Genomic DNA, 20,424 nt, shown 5'->3' on the forward strand with positions numbered 1-20,424 from the left:
CCCGCGGGAGAGGCACGGAGGAGGAAGGAAAGAACCCCCAGCCTTGCCGTGTCGCCCTCCCCGCCTCCCTCCCGCCTGTCGGGCCCGGGGCAGCGGCGCTTGGGGAACAGCGGCTCTGCCCGCACCTCGGCGGGCGGGGCCCCCAGGAGAAGCCGGGGACTCCGGTCACCAGAGGGTCGGGAACAGCGCTCCGTTCCAGCTCCGGCCCCGCCGCCCGCAGAGCCCCCCTCGCGGCGGCCTCCCTCACCGTCTCCTCCTTCGGCCGGGCTCCGGCGGGACGGGGCGCGGCGCTCGCGGGCCGCCACCGCCTGCTTCTCCGGCGCACTGAACTACCCCAGCCACAATGGCCTCCCGGTGCTCCGCACAGGCCGCGCCAGGCCTGCGCCCACTGACAAACAGCCGCTCAGCCCAATCGCAGCCCACCGCCGGCGCCGCTCAGCCAATCGGTTCCAGAGGTGGGACCTACTGCCCGATATATAAGGGAGGGCGGTGAAGGACTGCAGTGGAGACAGGGATGGTTAGGCCAATCTGGGGGCAGCCTCCGCCCCTTGCCGTGATGTCATCAGAGTACGTCAGCCTGCCACCATATTTATGATGTCATCTCACAGCACTAACTGGCCATGACTTGCAGTGGCACCTGAGCTTGGGGTACGGAGCAGGGAAAAGCACTCCATGAGGCAGCCGCCTCCTATGTATACGGAGCCCTCAAACTGTCCCAAGGTGATATGACACATCAGCAGCCTGTCACAGTACCACAACACGGCGTGACCACCTCACGTGCTTTGGGATGACAGCAGAGCACCCAGTCCCAAGGGCAGGGTCACAAGCTCTGAGGTGCAGGCCCTGAGCACTGAACTGTGGTCTTCACACAGCTCTTTTTTACCAGGGGAGGAGGTTCAGAAGGGAAAGGGTTTATTCCCTCCCCAGGTAGCCCTGTTATTTTTGACCGTGTTCAGAAATCATGAGCCTTCTCTCCCTTCCCATACCCTCTGCCTTGACATTAGGACAGCTTGTTTTAAAAAACAGGTGCTGACTAAAAATAGTCAATATATTTTCACACCTCTCTTAGGACTAACAAAAGCTTTCTTCTCTGTGCTATTCCCATAAATGATTTTATAAAAACACACCTGTAATTTTTTTCATAGATCAGTTTAATGTATCATGTAGACTAGATGACCTCAATTTCCTGTAATAGCTCCATTTTTAAATATGAAGATACTAATTCTGGACAGACACTAAAAAGGACATTTGCATCACTTACCAATACGTGTTGGATACTGAGGCATCTAGGTCAGATTAGCACAATGCTATTTGTTATGATTTAGGTTCTTTCATGTGGTTATAAAAAGTACTAGAGCAGTTTCCAGTAAGCTTACAACAAGCTACTGTAACCCTTTCAAGCTATTAACCTACATAAGCATTGAACCATCTCCTTTTAGAAGCAAGCCTGCAGAGCAATACTGTAAAAAAGCTTTACTAGTCAAAGATTTATTTACTAAAATGCAGAAATTAAATACTCTGACTGTTCCAAAATAAACACATGAAGTTCTCTGCTCATTTGCTATCTACCTTGTTTCTTGAAGGCTTGTAGATAGTAGTGCACTTTTAAAATAAAACAGGGTTTTAGTCCTATCTTGAAGATGTGCTTGGTATTCTCTTACTTGCCTGTGTAGGGCATTGGGTTTTTTTAGATACATATTCTAGGAGCTGTAGTTTAGATATTATTATTATATTAAATTAAAGTTTATGGCAAGTTTTTCTTGGCCAAGGAGGCAACTTCATGATCATAAACCAGCATATGTAAAAATACAAACACAGCTTCCATTCTTCACCTGCAGGAAATCAATAAATTAGGAAGTTTACCTCCCTGGAAGGCAAAATACAGAGGTTCAGTCTATAGCTGGTGTAAACTACAGTAGAAGGTACAATCAGGGGACACTGCTGTATCAGTACATGTCTGGCAACACTGGTGAACAGTCACCTAACTCAATTCTCCTGTACTCCTGTGTCAGAAAGATGGTGATATGGAGCAAGCTATGCAAACCTGACACATGATTTTGAAACACAACTGCTGGACAAAGAAAAGCAGCATGTGCCTGTGTGACACACAGAACTAACCCAAGGAACAGATGAAAGAACTCTAATACCAGGGTTGGTAGCAGAGTGCAGCAATAGGACAAGGGGCAATGGCTTCAAGCTGGAAGAGGGCAGGTTTAGATTAGATGTTAGGAAGAAATTCTTTACTACGAGGGTGGTGAGGCACTGGAACAGGGTGCCCAGTGAGGTTGTGCAAGCTCCATCACTGACAGAGTGCAAGGCCAAATGAGATGGGGCTTTGGACAACCTGGTCTAGTGAAGGTGTCCCTGCTCATGGCAGGGTGGGGCAGGAGGGTGGAACCAGGTGATCTTTGAAGTCCCTTCCAACCCAAAGCAACCTATTATTTAAGCAAGATGAGGGGAGAACACTGTCGCTCCTACTTGTATCAGAGTACTGTTGTGGTCCATCTGTGTTCAGACCTGAGATGAGGAGTCAAGTTAAAAACAAAAAAAACCACGCAACAAAATAAGAAGAATTATATATATCTTTTAATTTCATTGTACACTCATCAAACAGAAGAAGTATCACTTGAAAGACATCCAGTTCCCTTATTTTGTTGCAATGTACATCTTATGCAAATAGGATTTGGGGAGAAGGCATACAAAAATGTTGCTCTGGCTTTTCAAATAATTAGTTGAAAGAAACAGAAATTTAAAACATAACTGGGAATTTACAGAAAAGCTTTGCAAAAGACTGGTTAAATGCAAAACACAGATGCAAAGAGGGGAGTGGGAGCTGGGGTGGAAAAGGGACAATAAATTTCCAGTTTGAGGCTGAAGTAGGAAAAAAACCCCCAACACCCTAACAACTGTACAACACCCTAAGAAGTGTCAACATGCTCAGTATTTACATTCTGAGCATCACCAATGCTACAGATAAGCAACGTACTAAAAAAATAACTTAAAAAAGCTATACAATTGTAGTTATAAATATTATATCTTTAAAACTAGTTAAGTAGTGTAGGCTAAAAAATGTTCACAGTTACTCTGAAGAGAGCTGTATGTATATATATTGCACAGTAGAAAAGTTCATTCAGTATACCATGTGTAAACAATTTTTATCTTCTCCTTTGGCAATTTCAGGACTTAAGAGGAAGATTTGCTGTGAGCAAAAGCACTTGGGTACAAGGCACATCAAAAGCTTTTAAAGCTGTAAGATAAATCCTTCCAACACTTTCCAGTTAGCACTGTCATTCTCTTTGGAAAAACGTGTACCTATCAATTCAGAACAACACATTTCTACAAGTATAAAACTCAGAGGTGTGGTGACAAAACCATCAGCTGTTCTTGGCTGTTATTCTACAGTAACAGATTTGGCCAAATTTCTTGGAAAATCCACCTAGAATGAAGAGACAGACTTTCAGTATATGACAGAGTAATACTGACATTCTGCATTTGACAGTTCATTTAGTGTGCTTTTTTTAGACTTCCTAATGAGTTCTGCTTTATTCTAGACACATTGAGACACACAAGAGACTATAGATCTGCAGATAATGACTCACTGTTGAGTTCAACCACCGCTTCCAAAACCCTCCTAACAAATGCATAGTTGTTCAGCACAAGGTACCTTCCTGAAGCAGTCACCACTATCAAACTGATGCACCTAGCCAGCATCAACAAGCTGAGCTGTACAAAGCACTGAACTGTTCTAGGTTAAAGTGCAATATCATGTTTTAGGACTTCCTTAGAGAACTAAATCTTATCTGCACTCTTAACTCAAACTAAACAAGTGATCTATTTTTTTAATCATACCAATTAAATACAAAGCTGAATAATTGATACTGAAATGCCATCTCTACTACCACAGTCTCTATAAGCTCCACTAACTATTCTTCTAGTTCTTTGTTAGACCATGTAACTGGGTCTCTCACTTTACACTGATAGGAGGAAGTCCAAATCTGCACTATCCAGAGCACTAAGTATAGAAAGCACTTACATCATATCCTCTGAGAACAGCCAGGTGAAAGGAAAGCAACTGGAGAGGAATAACACTCAAGACTCCTTGAAGGCAGTCAACTGTATGAGGCAGCTCAATGGTTTTGTAGGCAAATTTGGAGCTTTCTGTGTCTTCTTTAGAGCACAGAATGATTGGACGACCCTGAAAATAAAATTTTGCAGTGTTAAGTGAAGAGCTGGCTTAGAACTGCTTTGAAATGTTGGTTCACAGCATGCCTGCAGTATGTTTGAAGATAGGTACTTAACAAAGCCAGCCTTGTATAATGACTTGTCATTCACTGTTTTGTGAGACTTGAATATTTTCACCCTGTAGTTTCAATGTTATTCCATTTGCATCAACCAAGAAAACCCCATGAACCACCCACACACCATCAATTTCCACTACTGGTGTTAACCTGTAATGACAACCTACAATGCAGATATAGAATCTTATATATAACTTAATAATTAGAAAAAAAAATTAAAATAGACCTTTCCACAATACATCCTTTTTCTGAGCCAGAGCCAGCAGCAATCCAATGTGCACAATCTCTTTTCCTATGACACTGTATTAGTAAAGCATCTTACCTGTCGAGCAGTGACCTGCTGCAGAGCGTTCTGGCACTTGGTGAAACAAGGATCCTTCATTATCACCATGATAACAGGCATTTGTTTATCTATAAGGGCTAATGGCCCGTGTTTCAGTTCACCAGCCAGGATGCCTTCAGAGTGCATATAGGTGATTTCTTTTATTTTCTAAAAAAAACCCAAATGCCATCAAGTTACTAGTAAATCAGATGAGAAAGAAAAGCCACAAGAAGCAAAACACCAAGACTGTGCATCTGCCATCTAAATGGCACATAAGGCATCAAGTCAGTATATTCCAAGGTCAGTTAATAGTAAAAGCAAACCACCTCATCTGCTGGGATTTCTTACAGGCTGCTGCTGGAAGCAGCACATGCCCATGCACATGCATTTGCAGAGAGAGAAACCGAGTAATCAACAGGAGCTTTAAAAACTGAATTCCCAGCATAACCACGTTTAACACAGCCTATGTTTAACATTTCAAACGCCTGTGAGAGATGGTTATGCATCTATTCTACCAGGATGTTCATAACATAATTTATGCACTTCCTGCACAAACATCTCATCTGACCAGCACACTGTGTTTTTCTGATGTTATCTTCAAGTGGGTCAGCATTTTAAGCTGTTTGGGTTGTTGGTTTTTAAAATACACATTAAATGCTGCATTTGCTAGGCAAAAGAAATAAGAAATTGATATTGCATCCAGGCTCACCTTATACACGTGTTCAATTGAACTGGCCTAAATGCTCTCCATTACAGATAGCTGTTTTACTGCAGCAGAATTAAGTTGTAGTGAAATATTAGGAATAAACTATGTTGCAGAAGCCACAAAAGGTCATTTAAAATAACATCCAACAACAGAGAGGTTCATACCAGAGCTCCTTCCAGACAAGTAGCATAATTATATCCACGACCCATAACCAGCAGGGATCTTTGTTTGTACAGTTCAAGAGCCAAATCATGTATCTTCTCATCCAAAGACAAGACTTCTTTAATCATCTCTAAATGGGGCACAGAAAAAGCACATAAAAAAACCTTTTTTTAATTGGAAAAAATAGTTTGCTTGTAGTAGAATTTTCTAACAACAAATATGCCTAACAGAATTCAACCATTAACTTTGCATCTGTGCAACTTCGACTACGATTTAATGATGTTTTCTCCAGCTTTACTTACAGTAACAATTTTAAGCAACTATTGGTTTAAGCAGTGCTCATACATCCCATTTGTATTTCTAAAGGAAGTTGTGAACATCCGTTTTAAAGTCACCTTGAGTTAGTTCCTTTTCTCTATGCTGATTTAAAGTGAAAGGGTGTAAAAATGAACTCATCAATTTCGGAGGTTAAATATTTCTCACACAAAACTACCTTGTTGCAATTAGAAAACCCAACCCATGAAAATTCTGGTCCTCCCACCAAGTTTCTTGGAAGGGCACTTGTAAAGCTGGCAATCAGTGTAGAAATTGATACTCCATTTTTCTTATATTGTCTGCTTTTCGAGAGAGGGAGAGTGAAACTTAAGTAAGAAAGAAGCATCCCTGAGCAGTATTTTATACTGCCCATTATATCCTTCCTCAAACCCAAAATATCAATATACCTGGTAATGATTTCAGTCCACTAATGATTTCCTGTCTCCTTTTCTGCAAGGAAATTCTGTCTTCAGACATCATTAGGCCAAACATTACAAGAGACACGAATTGGCTGGTATAAGCCTGCAGATAAAACATTGAGCAGCTAAGTCAGTAGAGTTGGTATGATCTCAGTTTGAAGTGCTACAATTAAAATTTTAATTGGATTCCGCAGGGGTAAAGTATGAAAAGTCAAACCCTGAAGAGCAATTACCTTTGTGCTTGCCACACCTATCTCAGGTCCTGCATTGATGTGCACACCACAGTCAGTCTCCCTGGATATTGAGCTTCCAACTGTGTTTGTGATGCCAACTGTTAGAGCACGCCGCTCTTTACAGTACCTCAAGGCCATAAGTGTATCTGCAGTTTCACCTGGAATACATTCACATGTTGACTTGAGGTTGACAGGGGATAGCAATGATTCCCAAAAAGCATAAAATTCTACACAAGTGTGTTCTCAACAGCTGCCTCCACACCTACACAATACAAAATGCATCTGAAAACAATCTTTGGCACTCACTCATCTACATATTTGAAGCAATTCTAACAGAAACTCATTAAGACAAATCTATCCCATTAGCCATCCTCCTCCTCTGAAACATACAGAAAGCAGTAAAACATTGGCTTTTGAAAATCTTTCATGTTTTCATTTAACTGAAGACAAACAGTAAATGCAGCTCACCTGACTGACTTATAAAAAAGCACACGTCATCTCTGAACACAGGTGTGTTTCTATCCAGGAAGTCACTGGCAAGTTCCACCATCACTGGTAATTCAGTTAATTCTTCCAGTACTTGTCGAGTCTGGGTTCAAGCAGCACACAATATTTGTCAGTACTGTCACTCACAGAAGTCTTTACATCTTAAGAGGCAGATATAATCTAAGTGGAATCTAATTATAGAAACTGATAACACAGTTCACAAGTTTTAAAAGCTAAGGTGAAAAAAGTTACTTTCTGGCATGGTAGGCAACAGCATGGGAGTATTAATAAGGAATGTGGCACTAAGGAAAACTGAATAAGAGTCCAAGACCCCTCAATGAAAGGCAAAGTTTGAGAGACAGAAGAAAGCCAAAAAAGCTGCTGTCTAAAAACCCAGCAACTAGGAGTTATAGATGCATTTCAGCTAAGGCTGAACATACAGCTACTGCAGCATGGTAACTGGTCCCACAGCCAATAATGATCAGTCTTCGGCACCTCCTGATTTCTTTCAGGTGATCCTTCAGGCCCCCCAGCAGCACTGTAAACACACAAACAAGCATGTATCAATGGGGTATTTTATTCCCCAGTTAATGTGTTCAAAGTGAGCAGGCTTGGTGCAGCTCAAACACCTGTTCTGCATTACCTGTGCTGCTCTCGAAATTCACCCTGCCTCTCATCGTATTGACAACTGATTCTGGTTGCTCAAAGATTTCCTTTTGCATGAATGCACTGAAGTTTCCTGTTTAGAAAAACATTACATGGTGATGCATAGGTTTGTTATTTGAAGTCTATCACAGTTACACTGCCCATCTTCCCTTGGTCTTAAAGCTGGGAATTCGCTGTATCACAGAATCATAGGGGTTGGAAGGGACCTTGAGAGATCATTGGGTCCAACCCCTCTGCCAGACCAGCTCCCCAGCTCATATTGCACAGGTCAGCATCCAGATGGGTTTTGACTATCTCCAGAGAAGGAGACTCCACACCCCCTGGGCAGCCTGTCCCAGGGCTCTGGCACCCCCCACTGGGGAAAAGTTCTACCCCATGTTGGTGCTCCAACTTACAGCCATTGCCCCTTGTCCTGTCTCCAAAGACCACTGAAAAAGGGCTGGCCATTTCCCCCTGCATCCCATACTTCAGATATTTATAAACATTAATAAGGTCCCCCCTTAGTCTTCTTTTCCCTAAGCTGAACAGTCCCAGCTCACTCAGCCTTTCCTCATAGGGGAGATGCTCCAGGCCCTCAGTCATCTTTGTAGCCTCCTCTGGACTCTTTCCAGGACATCCCTGTCTTTTTTATACCAGGGAGCCCAGAACTGGACACAATAATTCAGGTGGGGCCTGACCCATTGTCAGCTCCCTGTACAAACATCCTAACTAGCAAGTCATTTTCACAATAAAGGAGTGGTTTCCTGCCTTATTGACTACAAAACCAGTCAGTAACCATCCGTCTTTGGTGATACTCGATTACAGATGTTTCAGCTCACCCTTCATGATTTGCTGCAGTTCCATCTGCAAGGTTTGGATGGCCCGGGAAGGATCATCACTAGCTGAACGCTCGAGACGGTGAATTGAAAGCTTCCCATCAGTTACAGCTGCAATGTCATCATCTTCTAAGAAAATTACTCGGTTGGTGTGCTCAATGATAGCACTACAGAGAAAACAGAAACAAGACAAACCTGACATATCAGTAAGAGTTGGACCAGCACTCCTCAAAGCAATTAAATATGCCATATCACACTTCCAGCTCCACTTCTATCTTCCTTTTGGATGTAACTACAGATAAAGCCATCACAAAGGAAATGGCTCCATCTGCTGCTCCTCCTGCACTTTAACAGGAACCTGGAGCAGAAGGCTTAGGAACTACAGCACCTCACATCAGCAAGTTTGTGCTGATCAGATCTTGCCTTCTAGGGTCTCTGATGGACCCCTAAGGCCAGGATCTTGCTTCTAAGAGAGGCAAGTGTGTACCTGATGTCCAGGTCCCTGCTAAGTTTGGAACAACACCGCTGTCTCCTCCTCTGATAGTTAGATCAGAATGCCAAAACCCAGACTAACCTATATTCTGCCCCAATACTCAGCTATTGGGGTTGGACCCGATGATCTCTCGAGTACTCTTCCAACCCCTACAATTCTATTTTTTATGAAGTTACCTGGATTAGAAGCTATCCTATCAGGAAACAGTGATACAGCAATCAGATAGCATAAGATTTCCAGACCTATCTCACTTGTAACCAAAAACAGTATCTTGAGAGGCATTAAGTACTTTTAGTACCTTGCATCTGATGCAAAGAAAAACTCTACTGCCTTATCCCCCACAGCATGAAGGCAGGTAGAGCTGTCCAGTCTTTTCATTCGTGAAGTGCATATTTTCTTCACATCCTCAATGTTGCCTATTTAAAAAAAAAAATGAGACACTTAAATGCAAAACTAGATCTGTTCAAGTTACACAGACTAAACAGGTTCAAGGTATCACAGTTACACAAGTACTTGGGGGACACAGGACTTTTAGATGAACTATGAATTCAATAGTATGAAAATAGAATATCCTCAAAGAAGCTATTTTGGGCATCAGCTGGTAGTTTTATAGTACAAAAACCAATTAACCTAATTTCTAATAATTTTTGCCCTTAAAAATAATGTAACTGGATTTATCAACTTACATGTTCTATATAAAACAGGAATCTGTTCAGTGGAGAGCTTGTACTTGCTTCTAACTCCAATGAGCAAAGGACTCCCTCTCCTACAAAGGGAAAACACATGGGTTTATGAAGAGAAAGGTGCAGACGAGGTCAAAGGACGATTGTGCATTTGAAAGACAGCATCCCTTCTAGCCTCCTAAGTAGGAACCCTGATCCTAAAGCCATTACATGGTGGAGTTACATAAACTTGCTTTGTTTCTGTAAGATTTGCCAAATATTATTATATGAATAAGCACACCATATGCCTTGGTAATTTTTTCCCCATGAACTAGTTGTTTTCCTTCCAGTAATCACAAAACAGCTTAGCACAGGCACCAGCTTGAATGCTGTTTTTAAACAAAGCTTACTCTGCCTCTGAAGTGAGCCAGCAACAAGCTTTAGCACTTTTTACTACTGAAATACTGTTACACCCTGTAGCCTTTTAAACTCAGTAATGTCAACTGCACCTCTGAAACTGTAGAATATGAAGATCATTCTTTAATTGTGTGGGTCACATGCCATCTTGAAGAACTTATTTATATACATATATGTATCTCAGGAATAAAAAATTAATTCACCACCCAACACCTCAGATTACAAGTTTAGTTTCTGTTCATCCCCTCACTCCAAAAACCCAAACCTGAACCACATATAGAACAGTTCCTTTCAGAAGATGTTCTCCAGTTACAGCTGGCTTTTTCACAATTTTAACCTAGCCCCGTTTTAGACCACAGAAGGGTTTTTTCTGGTTGTAGCACAAAACAGTCTTTATTCCCGCTGCTACTTCACTTGCTACTTTAATATCTTTACATTTCCTGACAGCTGTTTTCCAAGTCATAAATAAAAGTAGAACTTATACAGAAAAAAACCCTCATAAATTTCATGACAGCTACACAAGACTATTTGTATAACCTGTTAGTATGGTGGCTTTATAGTTAACCTGAACATATTTCTGTCAGTCTTTATTCAACATGAAGTAAAATTGAATAGCAGCCTTTCCCTTCCCTTTTAGATACAGGGGACACATTGTCACATACTTAATACCACCTTAGAAAGCAAAGATACACTGGGCTGCTTTACTGACACACTGCAACAAAGGACAGAGCATGGGGAGAAGTTTTTCAGTGGTACATTCTCCTCCTGAGCATGGCACTGGGACAACTTCCAGCCGGAAGTATATTTGCATAAAGGAACAATGCATCATCTGATTACTCTTCGCTACTGACTTTACATCCTCCAAAAGTTAGCAGTCACAGCTAATTTGTTAAACAAAAATGCAAGCTAAAGATTCTAGAGAAGCAACACAAGTCTCTGGAAATTCTGTGACGTGCAGTCAATGCTGCTTGAATTAAGTTACGTTTAAGAGTCAGCTGAAGAGATGCTCAGCAGAGTTTTGCTGCACTTCACAAGGGTTACACTAGTGCAGCTATCCACCTTGGTTTTGGTTAATTAAGCACTATAAACATCACTATTCTGGTCTTGGGTTGGTTTCTTTGGCTGTTTTTTTTTTTCTTTTTAAAGTATGTTAGCATTTATTTTAACCTAAAAAAGCATGAAGTATGTGTAAAATGGATGTTTACTAACCTGGTAGCAACAGCTTCTCCTGGGTAATGGATGCTCTTGAAAACCAATGCAAAAGCACCTTCCTGGAAACCATGCAAATAGAAGAAAGGAAAAAGAAAATCCTAAGGAACTTATCTCAGTTAAACTGAGGAGGAGGCAGTGAAGGAAAGCTCTTTACCACTATCAGGAATCTCTCCCTGGAGGGCAGACCACACCTTTAAAGGAATTGGTCAGGAACAGCAGTGTCAAGCTGACAGGGCCATGGAGCAAAACAGCTAACAGGGTTAAACGGTGCAACAGCTGAGTGATCAGGAAGTCAGTGCTTAGACTCTGTTTATAAATAAACCCAACACCACCTAATGCAAGGGTGGAGAACATCTCTGAGATACTCAATCAACATGAAAATTGTTAAGACATTTATTTACTTTTATTAACTAAGACTTAATAGAAATGTGCACGTACCTGGAGTTTATCATATTTTTTTCTAGTTTAAGCAGCAAATTCTCACTAATGTATTCTAAAAACCCACAACCCCCCCCCCCCCCAACAAGCAAACCATCAAAAAAACCCCTCACAAACCTTCCAGACACAAAAAAATCCCAACCACAAAATCCACAATGCAAGAACAAAACCAGGAACAAACAATCAACTGCTCTACACCATTAGAGCAGCTCGCAAATTTGAGGATTATTCCAAAAGCAGGAGCAAAAGCCTCCCCTCCCACCTTGCAAACAAGAGAAAGATGGTCACAGAGATGGTCACATCCCCTGCTCTCACAGGGACTCCAGTCTGAGACTGCTCTTTTTCTGTGGTCAGGTGAGCTCACCCTTGCCCTCAACTAGGTGGCTGCACAGCTATTCCCTCCTGACCCACACAGGCCTGAACTCCATGTGCATTCCAGCCCTGCTCAGAGCTGCTTCAGAGAAGGGGGAGGTGAAAAAAGGTTAAGGAACTGCAGGAAGGGAAGGAAAACATCTGCCCTGAGACCAGGGGGAGGAAACAAAGCAAGCTTTCTCCAAGCTTGCAATGCATCTATGGAAGTTTTTAAGCATTCACATACTCAGTTACAGTAGATTCCCGCTTCACAGTTTGGGAAACAGCTAAGCCATGAATCAGGGCACCCTGTTAGATCGATTTCCAAATATGGGAGCCAAGGCATACTATTAGACTAACTTGAATCACAGCAGTGTTTTAACATGATCCCAATAGCCTTTGAGAACACACTGCCCTTTGAGAGATTTCAACCTCCAAAGATTCCTGCATTTTTTTAACGAAGCTGCTTCATTTAAAAAGAAGTTAAAAGCTCTTCCTTAAATTAAAGAAAACCAAAAACCAATCACCCCCTAAAAAAACCAAAACCCACTGCTAACACAGTTTAAAGACTTAACATTGAAAAGGCTTTGAAGTTTCCAAACATTTAATCTAATTTCTTGGCCTAATAAGCATTGTTTAGAGGCCAAAAAGTGTTATTTGCAGCACCTTTTCAGAGACTCCTGCAGAGGATCTAAATGCATCAATGCAGACTACTAAGGAACCCCACAAACAGCTTATACAGTAAGGAATCATTCCTTATACAGGAAAAAGGTACTTCCCACTTACCAACTGTTGGATAACTCTTTCCACCAAGGCTGAAAAGCTGGTGTCCTCACTCTCTCTGTTGTCATACATGTATTTGATCAACTTGGGGATTGTTTCTGTATCTGTTTCAGACTCAAATTCATAGCCTTTGCTCTCCTGAAACATAAAAGTAGAAAGTTTTCATCCTCAAGCAAGAAGCAGTGAAGAGCCTTTAAGCAGCCTCCCACCAGAAACTGCACAGTAAGACAGACTGCTTGGGGCACTACCCTGGACTAGTGGATATATCTCACTACAGACAAAATATAAGGGCTTAGCCTCTCATAGCTTACTCTTTCAGAAATATTGTAATAAAACATATGGTAAGACTTGCTTAGCATCTGTCAAGCAGCAAGAGACAGGAGTGTGCCTACTCCACACACCCTCTCAAATAATTTGGGTGTGAATTGGTAAAGTACTTTGCTTTTAGGATTACAAGTACACATTGCATTTCACCAGCTCCCACGTCTTCATTAGGCAGACTTCTTCACACAACTGTTTTATGCATGACAACAAGAAACATGAATTCAGAGTCCAACATGATTCCAGTGATGGAAGACCTGACAGTAGTTTGTGGGGCATTTACCTTCTACTTTATAATCCAAGTTGCCACACACTCACCAGAAATTTTCTCAAGTCCTTATAATTGGTGATGATTCCATTATGGATAACAACGAATTCTAAAAGAAAAAAATAAAAAATATATATACACACACTCACTACAGTAATCTAAAATTAAGATATTTAACTCAGAATAAAATAATTAAGAGGGACAAGCTTAGAAGTATACTAGAAACTACCTGCTATGGCTTTCAGACCTACAGGTTATCGTGATGTGGACAACAAAGCAGAAGCCTGCAAATTCTGAAGGCACAAAAAGGTAGTTCCAAATCATCAAGTCGGTTTTAAACTACACCCAGAATAGCCAAGCCATCTCAAGTGAAAAATGGTACAGAATCCTTTTTCCAGCCAAGACAATATCAATGCATTTTCAGAAAGTATCTCTTGTTAATTGTTACTGTGTTACTTTAACCTCAGAAGAGGCCATTTTATTGCAAGTATCTAACCTAGATATAAATGGCTACAGCTTAGCCCTAACACACAAAATAGATACCCTAATGCTAGTAGGGAGTACATATGTACAAGGTGGGTTCAGCCACGTTAGATTCCTGCAGTTGAGTGCTGCAGAGATTACATACCGTTCCTCTTATCTGACCTCTGAGGGTGACTGTTTATTGCACTTGGTACTCCATGGGTCGCCCAGCGGGTATGAGCAATTCCAAAATGCGTTTCAAAATCTGCTTTGGAATCCAGGTCATCTTGTTCTATACATTCAAAAAATCCAGTTTACCAAATATATAAATTTGAGTGTGTCTCACACACACACACACACACACACGTAAAATACTAAGAGAATTCTTAGAGGCAAAAAACTAAGTTATCTCCTGGCCATCTTCTAAACCATTTGCTTTGACATTATACTTTAGATAGTTCAAACTACTCTGATTAAAAGTTTGTTTGCCAAGACTTGAGCATTTTCAGCCAATACTAACAACTGGGCTATTAGGCCATGTTACTAAAAATTATAATGTAAATGTATTAAAACACAACTGCAGTTCCTCACAGATGGAAGAAGACTGTGATGACAGCCAGATGCTTAAATGCTCATAAATTCTGTCAAGAGTCTATGTTCTGATGTTTCAGCTACCAAGCACAGAAATTATCTGAGTAAAGCACCAATGAGAGCCCAGGTCTCAAACAAAGAAACAACCAAAAGAGGGGGAGAAGACTGAATCTCTCAGCACTATACCTAAAGATTAGCTTGCTTTTCAAGCACAGCTATGGGGGGGGCACAAAGAATTTAAATGTCACTGGATTACACAAAGCAGTTATTTCTGGTAGAAAATCATAACTGCAATTTCATGGTCTGACTTTCTGCTAAGATGCAGATATCATCTGTCTGGGAGGCCAAAGCAAAGGGGTAATTTTTAAGGCACTTACTGTACAACTCCTCTTCCAGGGCCTTTACTTTTCCTCTTTTCTTAACTAACTTGATGAACCTTTCTTTATCTTCATTATTATTTCCATCAATTGCCACTCCTACAGCACAGGGCACAATCATAAATGTTATTTAAAGCACAAAATACACTGGATTAAAAAAGGCTGAGAAAATACTGACAAGCACACAGTAGTGAAAAACTTATTTTAAAACAATCCTTCACAGTGACATACTTGAATTCTCTCACTAGACCTCTGTATGTTCCAATCAAACTAGATTAAGTCTATATCCACTGCAGAGATTAAAATTTACAGGAACCATCTCAAATTTTACTTGGACAGATTGATATATGTTGCTCAATAAAACTGTCAACTCAAATTTAAAGACAAGTTTAGTCTTCCTCATCCCTTCACCAGGACTCATGGGCAGGAAAAAGGTTGAAGCACAAACTACATGACCCTGTATGGAGGTGGTCTTCCTCACACCCTGTTTACTTTGCTTATGTGCACTAAACATCAACCACCATCTTATTAGAGCTAAACACCCAATTAAAAACCCTGAGAAAAGTTCAAAAAAACCTCCCAATAATCGAGGTAATTAGTTCTGATCTTTCAATCTGCAGTATTAAAAAAATAAAATAAGAGAGATAAATCCAACACAGAAGTTGAAAGCACCCTCAAAATCACATAGGTAGGTAGTGGTTGCTGAAATTAATTTGGTGAGTTAGTTTGCATACCTGCAGAGTCATATCCTCTGTATTCCAGTCTCTGTAATCCTTTTATCAGGGTTTCAAATATTTCCTTCCGAGTTCGAGGCACTCTGTAGTTTAGGTAAGCAAAAATTCCTGTTTAAATAGAAGCAAAGATTTTTTTTTGAGTTTGCATCCCTTCACATTCAATTTAAAATTGCTATCACAGACAGCTCCTAGGGAGAAGCAATGGAAGAAGTTCAAATATAGAAAAGGAATCAGGACCCCTGTTTTCACCACGGAACACACACACTTTCCTGGCCAGTTGTGCTCCCTTCATGTTACCCAAGAGTTAAACAGCTGAGAGAGCTTAAAAAAAATTCTACTTTTCATGAGAAGCTCAGCTGAAAATGGGAACATTGTGATCTATTTCATATCCACATCTAAAACTAGGCATTCAAAGAAGGAATATATTCACCAGTACTAACACAAGGAGACTTTTGTAATCAAAGTCATGGCCTTGAATACCCAGGGGTAGGTACTAGGCACAACATCTATTTCTGAAAGACTCTGGCTTAATCCTGTACACAACAGTCACTTCAGCAGTGCTGGAAGGGAAAAGAACACGTAAAGAAAGGGCAGAAGCCAAAAAGGATAGGACAACAAAGGAAAGAAACAGAACATACAAAACCAGGGTCACCCAAAAAACAAGCATTCACCCTTCGTGCTGCCTCCACACAATGCTGCCTGCCAAACCCAACTCAACGAGAGACACAAGATCCGTTTGCTTGCCCCGTGTTGCTTAGGTCACCTCTCACAGAGGGAACGCAGGGAAGACATGAACTCACTCCTTGCCTACTCGGCAAACACAGCCAGGAAGAGTCTGCAAGTCTGATCCCTCTTCTCTTGAATAGGCCAGTCATCAAACAAGAAGTGGCTTTTCTGGGGGTTGGGTCGGGTCCTTTCCACACATAGGGTTTTTTTTTTTTTGTAAGGCAAAACTACACAAGGAGGTTTTTCATTGAAAGGAGTTTGGGGGATGTTGCTTTACCTTTAGAAAAGGTCTAATAAGAAGGTCACCTGCAAAGGAAGACACAACCATTCCTTTTGTCTGCCTACAGCTCTTCCTGGGACTTCTGCGTTTATAAAGATGTAAGGACAGGCGATGCCCTTTTATTAACTCGCCAATCCAGGATGCGCTAACAAAACCTTACCGCCTGATTTCACTGTTTCAACAGTTTCTCCAAGCAACAAGTCAGGGCTGGAGCCCACAGTTAGCAAAAGCCAGACTTTTAAGAGCTCAACAGATAAGCAGTTCAGACAAGGAAGCGTTTTAAATAGAGAAAGCCTTTGTTTGAAATCTAACACCCTCTTCCCCTTCAATTAAGGCTTTTGAACTGCAAATGACTGTAGCGAAGAAGCTGTTATAATGATACACCAATAAAACTCCTTTATAAATACTGTTGTGAATTCGGTCACTGCATTGGTTTTAAGCCATTAATGCTGTTGATCAGACAGTGAGACTGAGAGACCATTATATCGGTCTCTACATTTATTTTGGAAGGATTAAAGGGTGGAAAATGCTTTTATGCTACCCAAGTGAGATTTATGAGGAGCCCAGCCCAATTATTTCTAGAGTTTAATGGAGATATTAAGACAATAGTCGCATTTCAAGAGATATTTGGGAATCTGAGTGGCTAAATACTGTTGTTTTTTTTCATGGATGCTTTGAAAAATAAATGCCTCTGGTTATATACAGTCACCTTAGACTAAGAGCTTGTTGATCATTTTTCCAGACAGATATTTACCGTTTTCTGGCACTAACCACAAACCTCAAGAGCAGCATTCTTCAGTTTCTTCAATACGAATTTCCCAACATCATTCCAGAACATTGCTACACACCTCATTTCAGATCCAACTCGACTTTCTAGGCCAGAACTCACAATGTATTTAAGACACATCAGCCTTGTATGTTCCATGTGGCATCTTTGACTACAGAGAGCTCCAGCATAAACCTTCCTTCGGGACCATCCCTACAATGCTACCAGTGTGCTGCAATTGTTAAAGTGATCCTTGTTTCCAAGGAACTGTAGCTGTGCTTACACACACGTGAATCAGAAGGCGCAGAAGTCATCAGAGGCCACTTACAACAACAGCAATAGCTGCAATCTGACTTCTCAAGGAATATATTCTAAACTCTTTCATTAAAAGGAAATACATCTTACTCTCCCCACCATTTCTCTAGTAATTTTCTATTTCATCATTTACCCACTTGCACATTTTCTTCCCTATTCAGTCATCATTTTGGCCAGATTTAACACACATTGCTCAACTCAAACCAGAAACAACTTCTGATAAAGACTGCTTGCAGCTTAATTCCTCTGGAAGCAAACCGGTAGGACTGAGTCTTTGTTGAATCTCACTCATAAGAGAGTTTTGTGATGCTTACAAGTTACTTCATAACGGACTCCCCAAGCTATTGGATGCCATTTCCAGATCTTGCATCTCTCCCCTGGATGCAGACTCAAGTACTCTCTAAGTCAATACAATACTGAAGTAAAACATATCAAGTAAGGTAATTATTTGTCAACACAACAAGCAATTAATTATTTTCCTAAATCATATATACAAATGCAAAATCTAATGAGAAAGCATTTAAGAGCACTGTACTAGGGCACTGCTCTCTGAATGCTAAATCTAGTTTCTAACTTTCTGTAATTACAGAGTTTGCATAGAAGAATGAACTAGGTCCATCATGTATTGCTTCCCTTTAGAATCAGATATCCAAAACAGAAACAGAAGGTTGTTAAAACATTACTAAAAACAACTTCAATTACGTGGAGACACTGGAAGCAAGGCTTTCCCTTTACATGTGTACCTTTCAGGGTTGCAAGCAGAGCATCAAGAAAAAGATTATGTTCATTGAGTATTTTTAGCAGGAAAAGTCCACAAGGACTCTTGCAACGGCAAGACTTCAACAAAAATCATCTCACTCTGAGTGTGATTACAAGCAGGCAAACAAGTCATTTGGAAACAACTGGTTACAGCCTCAAACAATGCTGTATTTCCTACGGAAGGTCAGCAGAGCAAGGAAGATATGGGCCATCTTTCATGATAAGAAATGTCACGTAAAAGGTCTCCAAATGTCAATGGGAAGAAAACTTAACACTTCCCATTGTACTTCATGAACTGCTGCTCTCTTTGCCATTTCATTCTGAGTCAGTTACTTCATCCCAAGCTGGATGCTTTACCAAACTCATTTAAAACTGTTAACACCCTCATTTCTCAATCAATATACAGCTCAGGTATGCCAAGTTTTTGATATTACCAGGACATGTCTCACTGCTTAGTGCTTACCAACACCTATGGTTTGGTTAGGCACTAGGCCAAGTCTCTCACCTGAAGGGGCTTTATTTAGAAGAGTTTGTCTTATTCACAGTGACCTGAGAGTCACATAGGAGTAGGAGCTCAAACATCATCACCTCCTGTTTCTATTGAAGTGGAAGAGGCTTACTGGACTCCTTGGCTCTTTCTGAGGTTACAATTAAAGAGGATGTGGAGGCAGGAAAAAGGTATCTAGCTCAGAAAGTACAGTTTTGGGAGCAGTAACTCAACTCGCTTTCAGTCTGTGTCTCACAGAAGAGGTTTTGTTCACGATGGCTCAGAAATATAAGCACAATCTTTTCCAATTTCAACAAAAGTGCCCTTCCAGACTTGACAGGAGGTTTCAGCGAAGGGACAGGCAAAATTTCAGTAAAATTTCCTATATAACTAAAATACATTGCACTAGCAGCTTCTGAACTCGCATTTCAATCAGATCCGAAGTATATCTAAGCAATTGTACTCACGCTATCTTCACCACCTCACCTTTATTAGGAAAAGGTGAATAAACTCACGTCGGCTAAGAATGAAACTCCTTCACAGCCTTTGTTTTAAACCCACGAACTCTTCCTATCGCCGCAGCTGGGAAGTGACTCACATCTAATCCCTAGTCCTAGATTAGGAAAGACGGAACCAAGCGCATCCAGAAGCCTGTGCATCAGCCAACGCAGTGATGCACCGAGGCATCGGTACCAGGAGGAGCAAAGGTTAACAGCGCGGCCAAGGCACCCCCGCAGCAGCCGTGCTGGGATCGGGAAGCCTTTCGATCATAAGGCCTCGGAACAAGGCGCTGGACGCGGAGGGCACAGAGAGGCGAGGCTGTGGGGAGCACAGAGACCATCTCCGTTCCTCCGGAGGAGGGGGAGAGCGGAGGAGCGGCACCTTTCTTTACCTGCCGTCACCAGCCGAGCCCCCTTCCCACCCCGCGAAACGGATGCAAAGGAGTCAGGCCCGAGCGACCCCGCTGTGGGGGGCGGCGGGTTTCCGCACCCCCAGGACCCGCTGTCACAGCGGGGCAGCCCCGCACCCTCGCTTCGGGAGGACAAAGCAGTCCCTGTCCCGCACCGCGGCACAAGAAGCGGCCGACCCTGGGCACAGCCGCCTTTGTCCGCGGGCTCCTCTCTCCTACCAGCGACCCCCGCCAAGGCCGGTAGAAGCCCCCAGCTCCGCTCCGCCCAAAGCGGCGGTAGCCGCGGCCCCGTCACTCACCGCACATCGTGGCAGCCCGCTCCGTCCCGCTGACAAGAAACTCGCGCGCCACCTCCACGCCTCTTATAGCGCTTCAGGGTCGGCCCCTGCCTCCCTGCTCATTGGCCGCGGAGTCAGCGCTGGGGCCGCTCCGAGAGGGTGTGTTGGGGGAGTCGAGCCGCGGCGCGGAGGCGGCCCGAGGGCGGCCCGGGGGCGGGGGACCGCGGCAGTTCGCGCCCTGCCCCCAGCGCGGCGCGGCCGTCGTGAAGCCTCCGCGGCCCGACTCCTCCCGTGGCCGCCGAGGGTGGCGGCGAGGTCCCTCTGGCTCCTCACAGACGGAGAAGCACGGGCGGGAGGCGAGGCGAGGCAGTC

General features: G+C 42.3%; 1 protein-coding gene across 1 annotated transcript; it reads right to left on the reverse strand.

The window, feature by feature from the left end:
* Window positions 1-3,391: 3,391 nt before the first annotated feature.
* GFPT2 (glutamine-fructose-6-phosphate transaminase 2) lies at window positions 3,392-19,705 on the reverse strand (the record flags this gene model as incomplete). The annotated part of the gene is made up of 19 exons (XM_084268716.1): window positions 3,392-3,436; window positions 4,034-4,195; window positions 4,621-4,788; window positions 5,491-5,618; window positions 6,211-6,325; window positions 6,456-6,613; window positions 6,924-7,044; window positions 7,382-7,479; window positions 7,585-7,680; window positions 8,426-8,589; window positions 9,214-9,331; window positions 9,602-9,681; window positions 11,204-11,265; window positions 12,782-12,916; window positions 13,418-13,476; window positions 13,996-14,121; window positions 14,798-14,896; window positions 15,532-15,639; window positions 19,558-19,705. 19 exons carry the CDS (start codon window positions 19,703-19,705, stop codon window positions 3,392-3,394), a joined length of 2,190 nt encoding a protein of 729 aa, XP_084124842.1.
* Window positions 19,706-20,424: the final 719 nt, after the last annotated feature.

This window comes from Gallinula chloropus (assembly GCF_964237585.1).
Source record: "Gallinula chloropus genome assembly, chromosome: 10".
Taxonomy (NCBI): Eukaryota; Metazoa; Chordata; class Aves; order Gruiformes; family Rallidae; genus Gallinula; species Gallinula chloropus.